This window comes from Sorex araneus, chromosome X (assembly GCF_027595985.1).
Source record: "Sorex araneus isolate mSorAra2 chromosome X, mSorAra2.pri, whole genome shotgun sequence".
Classification (NCBI taxonomy): Eukaryota; Metazoa; Chordata; class Mammalia; order Eulipotyphla; family Soricidae; genus Sorex; species Sorex araneus.
The window spans coordinates 142384122-142397480 of record NC_073313.1 but is presented as its reverse complement, the minus strand read 5'-3'; the positions used below and the strand labels follow the sequence as shown (position 1 = coordinate 142397480).

Sequence of the window (13359 nt, the reverse complement as noted above, 5' to 3'; positions counted from 1 at the left end):
CCTTAAATTAGCCAGTGTCCTGAGGAATCAGGGATAAGAATCTTGACCAGTGATTCCTAAGTTTTGAGCCTATTTTATATGTCGTGAATTATCAGCAGATTTAAAATGTATGAAATGGTACTGTTCAAATAAAGATAGTTTTTCAAATGGGGTTTTATTCTTTCCCCAAAAAATTCAGAGTAATATTGGAGTCTGGAGCAATAGCACAGCGGGTAGCACGTTTGCCTTGCATGCAGCCAACCCAGGTTCGATTCCCAGCATCCCTGATGTTCCACGAAGCACTGTCAGGAGTGATTCCTGAGTGCAAAGCCAGGAGTAACCCCTGAGTTTCTCCGGGTGTGACCCAAAAATAAATTCAGAGTAATATTGATAAGTGACATTTCTGGATAGCTTTTTTCCTCAGAATTTCCTTAAAATGTTTAACTACCCTAGACTCTAAAGCAGTAATTTTTTTTGCTTCTGGGCTCCAGAAAGCAGTAATTTTTCACCAGTATTATTTGCATGGGGATTTCCAAACTCAGTTCCTATAGGAATTCCAACCAATTAAACTTTTTCTTTGCAAATATGCAGGAATAGAATGTTCTGTCTACCATTAAATAATGCATTAATATGAACTGTTTTATTTAGGCAGCCGCAGCCAACAAGCGTCTTAGGGATGCTCTCCAAAAACAACAGGAGGTAGCAGATAAACGCAAAGAGACTCAGAGCCGTGGGACAGAAAGCACTGCAGCTCGAGTAAAGGTATGGACAGTTTGAACTGCAACTTCTCTTGGGTTCATTGGGTATACTGGGGAAATAATTTTCTTTCATTTGGAAGTAAACACTACAGAATATGAAATTTGACTTTTGAATTGTCTATTTCCTAAAGATAAGAATATCTTTGAGGGCCAGAGCAATGGTACAGAAGGTAAGGTACTTACCTTGCATACAGCCAACCTGCATTCTGTCCTCAGCACTGCATAGTATACCCTGAGCACTACCAGGAGTAAGCCCTGGGCACAGCTGGGTGTGGCCCCAAAACCAAACAAAAATATGTCTTTGAATGATTGTTAAAGTGTGAGAGAATTCCCTCCTATCTCTGTCTTCATTGAGGTTCTATTTATATTTTTCTGTTTGGCTGGTTGGGTTTGGGGCTGCATCTGGAAGTGCTTGGGGGCACCAAGTGATGCCAGGGATAGAGCCTGTGTCTCTTACATGTACATTAAGATAGCCCATTGAGATATCTCTCCTACAAACACTGTTTATGTTTAAGTGTGCTTTAAAAACATTTTATTACTGAGTGGAGTGTGTTCCATGTGCTGCTCAGGGAGTCTAAGAGCCACTCCCAGCAATTCTCCACCAACTAGTCCAAGGGTTGAATGCTAGGACCCAGGGATAGATGATGCTCAGGGGACCATGTGGTGCAGGGGATCAACCAGGATTCAGTAGAGTCAAGGCATGCACCTTTACCCAGTATCATCTCTCTAGCCCTCTGTTTGTTTTTAATAGTGCTATTGAGGTATGATAATATAAAATAATTTCTACATACTTGAATATGTACAATTTAAGAAGTTTTGTCACATTTACCATTACCACTCAAGGTACCCTCATTGTCCATCAGGACTAAAATTTCCTTTGTACCCCCTTTTAATCTATCCCTTCCCATGTTTAGTCTATCCCCCAACTTTGACTAACCATTAATCTGCATTCTATTATTTTATACCTCTTTTATTTTCTACAATTTTATGAAAAATAGGATCATAGAAAGTACAGGAATTGAAGGGCTTGCCTTCAATTAGCAAATTCAATTTGCTAGTCAATTCCAAGTACCATATATAGATCTCTAAGTACAGAGCCAGGAATATATCCTGATCATTGCCAGATGTGCCCTGAAAACATAAAAGGTGGGGTATCATATTTGATCCCTCACTGTGCAAAAAGAAGGTGAAAGGTCGTGAAACTGGGCCAAAGATCAATATTAGACTAGGACAACTCTCCTTGCCCCAAAACCTTCTTAATAAGGACATCAACTTCAGTTTATCCACTTTTACTTTTTTTTAGGATTTTAGTCACAACAGCAGTACTCAGGGTTTTATCCTAGTTCTTTTCTCAGGGGTAACTGCTGGATCTTCGGTGGCCATATGTGGTGTCTTCTTGGATATTTGTTAAGTCTGTTTTATTTGTTTGTTTGTTTTTTGCTTTTTGGTCATACTCAGTGATGCTCAGGGGTTACTCCTGGCTCTGCACTCAGGAATTACTCCAGGCAGTGCTTGGAGGACCATATGGGATGCTGGGGATCCAACCTGGGTCGGCTACCTGGAAGGCAAACACCCTACTCTCTGTACTATTGCTCCAGCCCAATATTTGTTAAATCTTTTCCCCAGTTTATTGATTTGTCTTTTTATCTTAATTTTTTATTTAGATTTCTTTTTTATATTCTGGGTATATTTGATAAAGGATTACATATTTCATAAATATTTTCTTCAGAATTTTAATTTGGTAATAGGCTCTCCTGAAGAACAATTTTTGAAAACTTTGATTCTATTCAATACATAAATGTGGATTTTGGGGGGCTTCTTTTTTTTTAAAGGGGGTACATATCTGGTGGTGCTCAGCGCTTACTCCTTACTATGCCCCTCAGGGATCAGGGACTCAGGGTGCCAGGGATTAAGCCTGGGTCAACCACATGTGCGGCAAGCACTCTACCCAATATACTATCACTCCCATCCCCTAGTGTTATTAATTAATTTATTTATTTATTTTGCTTTTTGAGTCACACCTGGCTATGCACAGGGGTTACTCCTGACTCATGCGCTTAGGAATTACTCCTGGAGGTGCTCAGGGGACAATGTGGGATGCTGGGAATCGAACCTGGGTTGGCTACATGCAAGGCAAACGCCCTACCCACTATACTATCACTCCAACACCGAAGGAATTTAAGAAATCTTTTAAGCCCATTGTCACCAAGATTTCTCCCTAAGTTTTATTCTTGAAGTTAAAAAGATTTAGGATTTATATTTACGTCTATGGTTCATTTTGCCTTAGCACCTTTCCCAAAATCAAGTGTCTAAAGTTCTGATTTCCATATTCTATTTTATTGATCTAAATCTCTAATTAGAACAATACCAAAAGGTTTTGACTATGCTAACTTTATAAGAAGTCCTGGAGTCAGGTATTAGAAGTCCTTCAAAATTGCTATTCTTTTTCAAACATTTTTTCCATCAACTTGTTCCTTACTTTTTCTTATAAATTTTAGAATCAACCTGTGAGTATCTATGTAAACCTGTGAATTTGATAGGAACTGCCTAAGATTTGCAGGTAAATTTGAGGATATTTTTATCCTAGCAATAATTGAAACTTGATCTTTTTTAAATTTATTTTTTAATTAGTAAATCACCGTGAGGGTATAGTTACAGATTTATACATTTTTATGCTCATGTTTCCCTCATATAAAGTTCGAGAACCCATCCCTTCAACATAGCCCATTCTCCACCACAAATAAAGCCAGCATCCCTCCCACCCCCCCAATCCTTTCTGCCCCCACCCCATCCTGCCACTTTTGTTCTCTCTCTCTAATTAGGTGTTGTGGTTTGCAATAAAGGTGTTGAGTGGCCATTGTGTTCAGTCTCTAGTCTATATTCAGCACGCATCACCCTTCCCCCACATGGCCTCTGACCACATTTTACTTGGTGTTCCCTTCTCTATCTGAGCTGCCCTCTGCCCAGAATGTGAAGCCAGCTTCCAAGCCATGGAGTCAACCTCCTGGTACTTATGTCTACTATTCTTGGGTGTTAGTCTCCTACTCTGTTATTCTATATTCCACAGATGAGTGCAATCCCTCTATGTCTGTCTCTCTCTTTCTGACTCATTTCACTTAACATGATACTTTCCATGCTGATCCACTTATATGCAAAGTTCATGACCTCATTTTTTCTAACAGCTGCATAGTATTCCATTGTATAGATGTACCAAAGTTTCTTCAACCAGTCATCTGTTCTCGGGCACTCGGGTTTTTTCCAGATTCTGGCTATTGTATATAGTGCTGCGATGAACATATAAGTGCAGATGTCATTTCAACTATACTTTTTGCTTCTCTGGGATATATTCCCAGGAGTGGTATTGCTAGGTCAAATGGGAGCTCAATTTCTAATTTTTTGAGAATCATCCATATTGTTTTCCAAAAGGGCTGAACCAGTCGGCATTCCCACCAGCAATGTAGAAGGGTCCCTTTCTCCCCACAGCCTCTCCAACAGCGGTTGTTTTTGTTCTTTTGGATGTGTGCTAGCCTCTGTGGTGTGAGGTGGTATCTCATGGTTGTTTTGATCTGCATCTCTCTGATGATTAGTGATGTAGAACACTTTTTTCATGTGCCTTTTGGCCATTCGTATCTCTTCCTTGGGAAAGTTTCTGTTTATTTCTTCGCCCCATTTTCTGATGGGGTTGGATGTTTTCTTCTTGTAGAGTTCAACCAGTGCTTTATATACCCTTGATATCAACCCCTTATCTGATGGGTATTGGGTAAATATCCTTTCCCATTCTGTAGATTGTCTTTGTATTCTGGTCACTGTATTTTTTGTGGTGCAGAAGCTTTTTAGAGAAACTTGATCTTTTGGAGCAGTATATTTCTCTGTTTAATTCTTTAATTTCTCTGAGTGTTTTGATTCTTATTATGTAGGTATTTTACATTTAGGAATGCTTTTGTTTTATTTCTATTCCAACTGTTTGAACATACTTGCTGATTCTTTTAACTTTTGAATAAATTCCTTATTATCTTCTAGTCATTCAATGTTGTTATCTAAGGTGAGGGATAATTTTCTCCTTATGCCTCTCCCTATTTGTTATTGTTATCCTTGATACATGTACAGGGATCACCAACTTGTCATGGTGCCAGGGCTCAGGTCTTTGGTTGCAGTCCTTGTGCATTTGAGTCATACACTTTTTTACAATGTTCATACACGCTTGTTTGCAGTGCACGGGGGTCACAATAGCAGTGAATGGTGCTTGGGATCTAACCAAGCAATGTGAGGCTGTGCTGGGCTCAGGCTCAGGGCAGAGCAGATGCTCTACCACTGAGCTGCATCCCCATGCCCCTGTACACTTGTTTTAAATAATTTTGACTGCCTTTGTATTTTCTAGAATGCTCAGAAAATTATTGAATAAAATAGATGATGGAGGGCATCCTTGCTTTTGTTTCTTATACAGGGAGAAAGCATCAGTTTTCACATTAATTATATTACCCCTAAAGATTTTTCATATGCCAAGTTAAATTCTTCTTGATTTGTTTGATGAAATGAAAAGGTTTTTTCTTTCCTTCCCAAAACTTTTGGGACCAGAGCAGTAGTACAGTGGACAGGGTGCTTGTTTTGCATGTAGCAAAACTTTGTTTGATCCCTGGCACTCTTCACCCTTATATGATCCCCCGAGCCTTGCAGAAGTGATCCCGGAGTGCATAGCTAGGAGTAAGCTCTGACAGGTGTGGCCCGAAGACAAAAAGGAAAAGAATCTAGGGCTGGGGTGATAACTCAAATGACTAGTATTATTCTTCTTTTGCATGTGGGAGGCTCAGATTTGATCTTTGGCACCGCATTGTCCCCGGAATGCCACCCAGAGCAAACTCTGAGCAACATGCCCAAAGTGGTTCTGGAGCACCACTGGGTGTGGCCCCAGAACTACCAGATTCTTATATCCCATTGATAGGGCCATATATGTTGTTTTACCCTGTTACTCTAGCAAATGACACTTTTCCAGTTAATTTTAATAAAGCATAACTGACATGCAATGAAATTTAACCCTTTTATAAAATATACAGTCCTGTTGGTTTTGACAATTCATATAGCTGTATAATCACAACTGCAATCCTTGGGCCAGAGAGCTATTACAAAGGTTAAGGTGCTTGCCTAGGATGTGGCTTAACCATAACCATGTTTCGGATCCTCACATCACATAATAATCCTCCAAGCACTGCCAGGCATGGACCGTGAAGAGAGAAATAAGAGTGATCCCTGAGCACAGCCAGGTATGGCTCAAAAAACAAAATTAAATAAGTAGGTACATTAAAAACTTATTTATAAAACTACTATAAAATTTTTCAAATACAAATTTCTTTAAAAAAACATGGTTTTTGTATTATACATGTAACTTGTATAAAAATAATCATTCGGATTTCTGTGTAATAATCTCTTTGGGGAAATATCTAGGAGTTAGATTTCTGGCTCACATGATAAGTGAATGCTTAGCATAGCACAGAAACTGGTGGAAAGCTGCGCCTCCAACCAAAAGATCCATACTTGCCTATTTTTGTCCTTTGTGTCTCAGAGTTCCTCCATTGCTCCCCCTATGTTGTCGGACCTCCTGGAAGAGAAAACATGGGTTAGTTTTGGGGGTAGATCTCTGTAACTGCTTTATCCCTATAGTTGTCTTACTATGGCTGAAAATGACATAGACAAAATCTGCACTTGAGAAATTCCAAAAGAGAATACAAGAACTAGAGCAGGAGGTAGAAAGACTTAAAAGAGAACAAGCCCACAGCAAACACTCAAAAGTTAGAGAAAGTTCATCAGGAACTGGGAAAACCAAGTGTGCATTTGATTTTAGTGCTCACGGTGGAAGGCATATAGCCCTGAAGATCACCTCTCTGGGCTGGAGATACCAAGCCTTTGCCAGTCAGGAAAATGCAAACAATACCATTGAAGAGAAATTGTTTGAGGTTCTAACCAAGCCTTGACGAGTAGAAAGACCTCCAACTATCACCTGTGTGGAAGGATAAAGTTGTCAATACTTTTGGACAGGTGATTTCTCTTGAACTTCATTCTCATTTTTCATGGAGCAGGGATTCAGAGACTTTTAATTTGAAAGGTGAAGTCAGTGATGCTGCTAAAGGATGTTATGCCCGCATTCTCAACTGGGTGCTCCCTCCTGGCATCCGGGTACTGGCCTGGGCCTCTTTAGAACTGAGCTTCAATGCTAGGTTCAGCTGCCTTGAGTGGACTGACCACTATTTTTCCCCCCACGTGTTGATTTAGACATTGGAACTATGAATTATGTTGCTCAGAAGTATTTTGATACACATGATTTTAGGAACTTACGTAAATTGATGTAGCCAATGGAGTGATTAATTTTCAGAGGACTATTCTGTCTGCTCAAGTTCAACTACTAGACCACAGCCTGGGTGATGAGGCAAGGCAAGAACCTTTCCAGTTATGTCAGTTTCAAGTGGTTGGCCAATCATTCGTCTGTCATCAAGCCTGCTGATAGCTATTCTATTTCTGATTGGCTAAGGATTGGGTAAGCCAGATATTATTGATGAGCTGCTGAGCATAGTAAAAAATCTCCTGAAACCTTAATACAGTATGGCTGTAGAATTTCCTCTACTCTTGTGACTGTAAGCTTCAAAACATCAAGTGGACCTATGACCAGGAGGTTCAGGAGTTCATTGTTACTCACCTACAACAACTATGGGCCAATCATGCTGTTAAAACTCACACATTATATATTATGCTCCAAGCATTGGAGTCAGTTGCAGTATCCTGTAGGACAAACCAAAGACCGATGGTGAGGTTAAAATGGAGAATATTCCTTGTGGGGCTCAAGGGATTATATAAAGTGCCAGGGATTAAACCTGGGTTGCCTTTGTGCGAGGCTAGTACCCTACCTCTCTACTATGTCTCTAGCTCTGCCATTCTATCTTTATATTGACTTTTACTGGTTCAATTATAGTATGGTTTTTATGCGTATCTCTTTGGTTTTATTTTATTTGCTCATATTTTATAAAGACCATAGCATGTAGTACTCAGCCTGCCTTGTCCTGGGAATCAAACCCAGGACTTACACATACTAGGCAAATGCTCTACTACTTGAGCTATCTCACTGCCCTAGTGTATTTGTTTGGAATCCTTTGATCTTCTTCGGTCTGGGTATCTAACTCATTTCTCAGCTTGGTAATGCTCTTGACTACTATTTTTTCCAATAAGAACGCTGCCCCCCTGGGCTGGAGTGATGGCACAGCGGGTAGGGCGTTTGGCTTGCACACGGCTGACCCAGGTTCGATTCCCAGCATCACATATTGTCATCTGAGCACTGCCAGGAGTAATTCCTGAGTGCATGAGCCAAGAGTAAACCCTGTGCATTGCCGAGTGTGACCCAAAAGCAAAAAAAAATGCTTTTGTCCCCTTTTTCTTCTACTGAAACCTCTATATTGCACATGCTCTTTCTCTTATCCTTGTCCCATTTACCAAGGTTTTCTTCGTTGTTTTTAATTCTTTGATTTTTCTTGATAAACTCTTTGGCTAATTTCCACTGCTTTATCTCTATACTTACTGATTCCATTTTCAGTTTCCTCCTTTCTGCTGTTGAGCCTTCTAATTGTGAGCTAAACAGTTCATCTTTAGGTCTGTGATTTCTTGTTTGAACTTTTGTCAAACTTTCTATCACCCATTTTCTGTCAAGTTCTCTTCCAGGAATTTCATTTCAGTCAGCATCATTAGAGTTGTCACTTTGTTGTCTGTTTTTTGGGGGGAGGTGTCACCTGACTAACTTCAGGGTCTGCTCCCAGCAATGTGGTTGCAGCTTACTGTTAGCAGTGCTAAAGGACCATGCCAGATGCTAAACCAGGACTTCTAGCATGCAAAGCATGTCCTCCAACCTATTACACTTTCTCTCTGGCACAGATCTATTTCTTTAAAGTCTTTTTCAGGTGGTTTGCAGAGATATGTTGAATTATGATGCTTTCTAGGCAATTGTTCTGATCCACTGGTGTGGGAGAGTTTCTCCATCTTGATTATATCTGGTATTCCACAGCTGCCGGGGCGGTGCTAGGAGAATATGTTTTAGCAGGTCTAGGTATTTACCAAGGATTTGAGGTAGCAAGTACTTGGAGAACACTTTAGAATCTCTTCCTGATTACAGCTTTTTTTCCATGGTAGGGTTTGTTTGGTGAGCTCATTTTTCTGTCTCTAGTCCTTCTGGATGTTGTCCGTTGGTCCCATGCTTTATATGTTCTGCTTGTTAGAGTTTCAGGTCATTTTCTGTGTACTGATCCAAGTTTTGGTGAACATTTACAGTGACCACAGGAGGAAGTAAACACTTCTCCCCATTCTATTGTCCTGGTCCCTCCTTTCACAATAACTTTTTAAATTAGTTTTTCTATTATTACTTTGTTAGTCTAATTGTTACATAGCCGTAGGATCTGTAAGTATAGTTTTATCTCTTCCTTGCTAATCAATTTGTAGGTCATTTTCTTGAATTGACAAGGACCTTCAGGATGATGTTAAGTAGGAGTAGTGATAGTCTAAATTTTGCTTTTTCTGATCACTCTTTCAGTATCAACGTGTGGTATTAGCTATAGGAATTGTTTTATAAAATGAATTCCATTAATCAGGTTGTGGAAATTCTTATCTATTCTTAACTTGTAAGTTTTCTCTCTGGGTACATATAAATCTTGTCAGCTTCTTTTATCTCTGTTGACTTGGTGAATTACTTTTTTAATTGAATCTCAGTGAGATACAGTTACAAAGCTTTCATGTTTGAGATTCAGTCATACAATGATCAAACACACATCCCTCCTCCAGTGTATATTTTCTACTACCAGTGTAGTAGCCTACCCCATCCCACCTTCCCCCTGCCTCTATGGCAGATAATTTCCCTCTTTCTCTCTACTTTTTTCTCTATTTTTTTTCTCTACTTTTGGGCATTATAATTTGCATTACATATACTGAGAGGCCATCATATTTGGTCCCTTATCTACTTTAACCACACAACTCCCATCCTGAGCGACCCCTCCAATTATCATTGATTTAGTGATCCCTTCTCTATCCTAGCTGCCTTCTCCCCCAGCTCATGAGGCAGGTTTCCAACCATGGAGCAATTTTCCTGGCCCTTGTCTCTACTGTTCTTGGGTGTTAGTCTCATATTATGTTATTTTATAGTGAATTACTTTATTTTTCAGATGTGAAATCAACCTTACATTCCATTAATACACTCCACTGGTTATGAAGTAACATTTTTATGTATTGTTGAAATCAACAATATAAAAATGTAAAATTTTGCTAACGTTAACATTCTGTGTAAAATCTTTGTATGTGTGATTATGAAAGCTATTGATGTACTATTTTGTTACTACATTTTGTCTGATTTTTTTACTAAGATAATATTGGCCTCTTATGAGTTCAAAATTAGTTATTCCTCTTCAATTATCTGGAAGAATATAATAGAATTTCACAGAATACTGATTCGTTTTTTTTTTAAAAATAATGTAGGAGTACTGCTATTTGTTCAACTATTGATTAAGTTGATTGAATTGGGTATGAACTCCACATTACTTTTTTTTTAATTGTATCACCGTGAGATAGAGTTACAAAGCTTTCATGTTTGAGATTCAGCCATACAATGATGGAACACCCATCCCTCCACCAGTGCACATTTTCCACCACCCACATCCCAGTCCTCACCCTGCCTCTATGGCAGACAATTACCCAAATTTTCTCTAATTTGGGGCATTATGCTTTGCTCGAGATTTCCCACCACCATTTAATGCTACCTGCCAGGGACAGACGCTAGATAATTTATTTTCCATTGCTCATTTTGAATATCATGAGAGCTCTCAGGACCGCAATTGTAAATGTAAATTTCTAGATTGTATGTGGTTGGGTTCCAGAGACATCTTTGTATGGCACTAAACTATTTTGGGATTCAATTGGGAATATCTGAGCCAGGGCTGTTGGTGCACTAAGATGGCACCTGGAGGCAAATTGTGGGCATGACAGCCAGTCTGCTGGGCAGGCCGGGACCTGGGGAGGATCAGCCCAGGTCCTCTGCCACTATGCAACCTGGAGATTCAGTCCTAGAACCCACATACCTGGGCCTTGCTTGTGGAATTTCTTGGTCACCGGAATTCCATCTGGAGTTGGCAGGGAGACTGTACCTGCTCCGTCTGGGGTTCCCCAGTGAAATTGGTCCGGTATGGGGCCCGGAGAGATATCCGGTGCTGTGGTGTCTTCCGGGACTCGCTGCTATGTCTCTGGGTCAGGGCAGTTGGTGCGCTAAGATGGCACCCGGAGGTAAATTGTGAGCATGACAGCCAGTCTGCTGGGCAGGCGGGGATCTGGGGAGGGAATAGCCCAGGTCCTCTGCAGTTATGCGGCCTGGAGATTCAGTCCTGGAACCCACATACCTGGGCTTTGCTTGTGGAAGCTCTTGGCTACCAGGATTCCATCTGGAGTAGGTGGGGTGAGCATACCAGCTCCATCTGGGGTGCCCCGGTGAAATTGGCTCAGTATGGGGCCCTGAGAGATCTTCAGTGCTGGGTTGTCTTCTGGAACTTGCTGCTGTATCTCTGGGTCAGGCTGTTGGTGCATTAAGATCCACATTACAAAATTTTCAGCAAATTATATTTTGGTGAGGTCCATCCTGAAATGGTGGAGTCAGGAGGGGGTGGTGGTGGCGATTTTGGATTGTGGAAGCAAGTGGCTGCTGGCAGCTCTGCTTGGGCAGGCACAAGCCAACCTGCCCCCCTCCAATTTACCCTGGTCTGTTCAGCCATGGACGGGTCCAAGCTTTTCTGCAGCTTTTAACCTCTTTTGAGATTTATTTAGGGGTCTCTGAAGCAAGGCTGGCAGTAGAGCTTACAGGATTGTGCTGGAGTTGGTTCATGGGGGTGACTGCCAGTGCTTCCATGTGTATTGGAAAGTGTGGGGAGGTAACCCACTCCAACTCCATGAAAGCCTGGAGATTTCAGTCACAAAACCGCACACCCAAATTTTCAGCCAATTATATTTTGATAAGGTCTTTCCTGAGATGGTGGAATTAGGCTGGAGATATGGTGGCAATTTTGGATTGTGGAAGCAACCGGCTGCTGGGGGCTCTGCTTGTGCAGGCCACCAGGCCAACTTATCCCCCTCTGATTTACTCCAGTCTATTCAGCCATGTGTGGGTATGAGATTAACTGTGACTTTTGATCTCTTTTGAGGTTTATCTATGGTTCTCTGAAATAAGGTCAATAAATGAGCTTGTATTGCTGAGCTGGAGGTGGTTTGTGGGTGTGGCTCTCACATACCTAACTTGGCCATTTAATTTCTTGGTAAACATTGTCCCAAGTTGTTGGGATCTGGCCATAGGCACAGCAGCAATTTCAGGGTATCAGGAAGCCTGAAGGCACCACCAGGCTGCTTCCGCATTTTCCCCTGCAGGTTTCTTCCTTAAAAGTTTGGCACAGGACCAGAGAGATAATACAGCAAGTAGGGTGTTTACCTTGCACACAACCAACCCAGGCTCAAATTCTGGCACCTCATATGATCCCAGAAGCTCCACTAGAAATTACCCCTGGTCATAGATCCAGGAGCAAGCCCTGAGCAGCAGCTGAATATTTCCCATCCCCCAGCTCCCAAAAAAGAGTTTGACACAATTCACAAGTCATCTGTCTCTGAAAGGGTTTTTGTTCATTGTTCCTAAAGTTCCATTTATTAAGTACCATAGAGCTGTTCGGGTATAAGGTTTCTTTTTCTCTGACTATTGGCAATAGATTTGTTTCCAAAAGCTTGCTAATTTTATCAAAGTTGTCAAATATATTGACATGAAGTTATTCATATTTCTAATATCTCCAAATATGATATTAATGTCATCTATATTCATTTCTGTTGTATCTTTTCTCCTTTATTCCCTTATTCTGACTTATTTCTGAGAATGACCAGTCATTCTCAGAAAAAGTTCAAATGGTAAATATCATGATATGTATATTTTACCATTAAAAAGTACTCAGATTATAAACCTCCAATTAATTAATAGTTAATCCTCAAGTAATCTCCAATCTCATCTTCATTAGCTCTTTCTATTTTAGTTTTAATTTACTCTTAATATTTCAGTTTCAGGGCTGGAACGATAGCACGGCAGGTAGGGCATTTGCCTTGCACATGGCCGACCCTGGTTTGATTCCCAGCATCCCATATGGTCCCCTGAGCACCGCCAGAGGTAATTCCTGAGCGCAGAGCCAGGAGTGACCCCTGTGCATCTATGGGTGTGACCCAAAAAGAAAAAAAAAATTCAGTTTCTTAATATATAAGCTAAGGTCATTGGTTTGAACTTCTTTTTAATTAAAAAAATATTTAGATGCCATGATTTATAGTGCTGAATAAGAATAATAATGGTAATAAGTATAATTTTGATATTATTATGATGACTATATGATTAATGTAATAATTATTGTGGTTATTATATTAATTATTAATATTTTGTTATATATTATTATATTGGCACTATAGCACTGTCTTCATCAATTTGCTCGAGAGGGCACCAGTAACATTTCCATTGTGAGATTTTTGTTACTGTTTTTGGCATATCGAATAAGCCATGGGTAGCTTGCTAGGCTCTGCCATGTGGACAGGATACTCT

At 40.4% G+C, this 13359-nt stretch overlaps 1 protein-coding gene and 1 pseudogene across 1 annotated transcript in view; both read left to right on the top strand.

Annotated features, from left to right (window-relative positions):
* Positions 1–13359, top strand: part of KIF4A (kinesin family member 4A) — a 173626-nt gene that overhangs the window by 119719 nt on the left and 40548 nt on the right. Inside the window, exon 19 of the mRNA XM_055121514.1 lies at positions 628–741. Within this exon, the coding sequence (XP_054977489.1) occupies positions 628–741 (114 nt within the window). The remainder of the gene's footprint in view (positions 1–627; positions 742–13359) is intronic.
* Positions 6382–8331, top strand: LOC105943263 (tRNA pseudouridine(38/39) synthase-like; annotated as a pseudogene).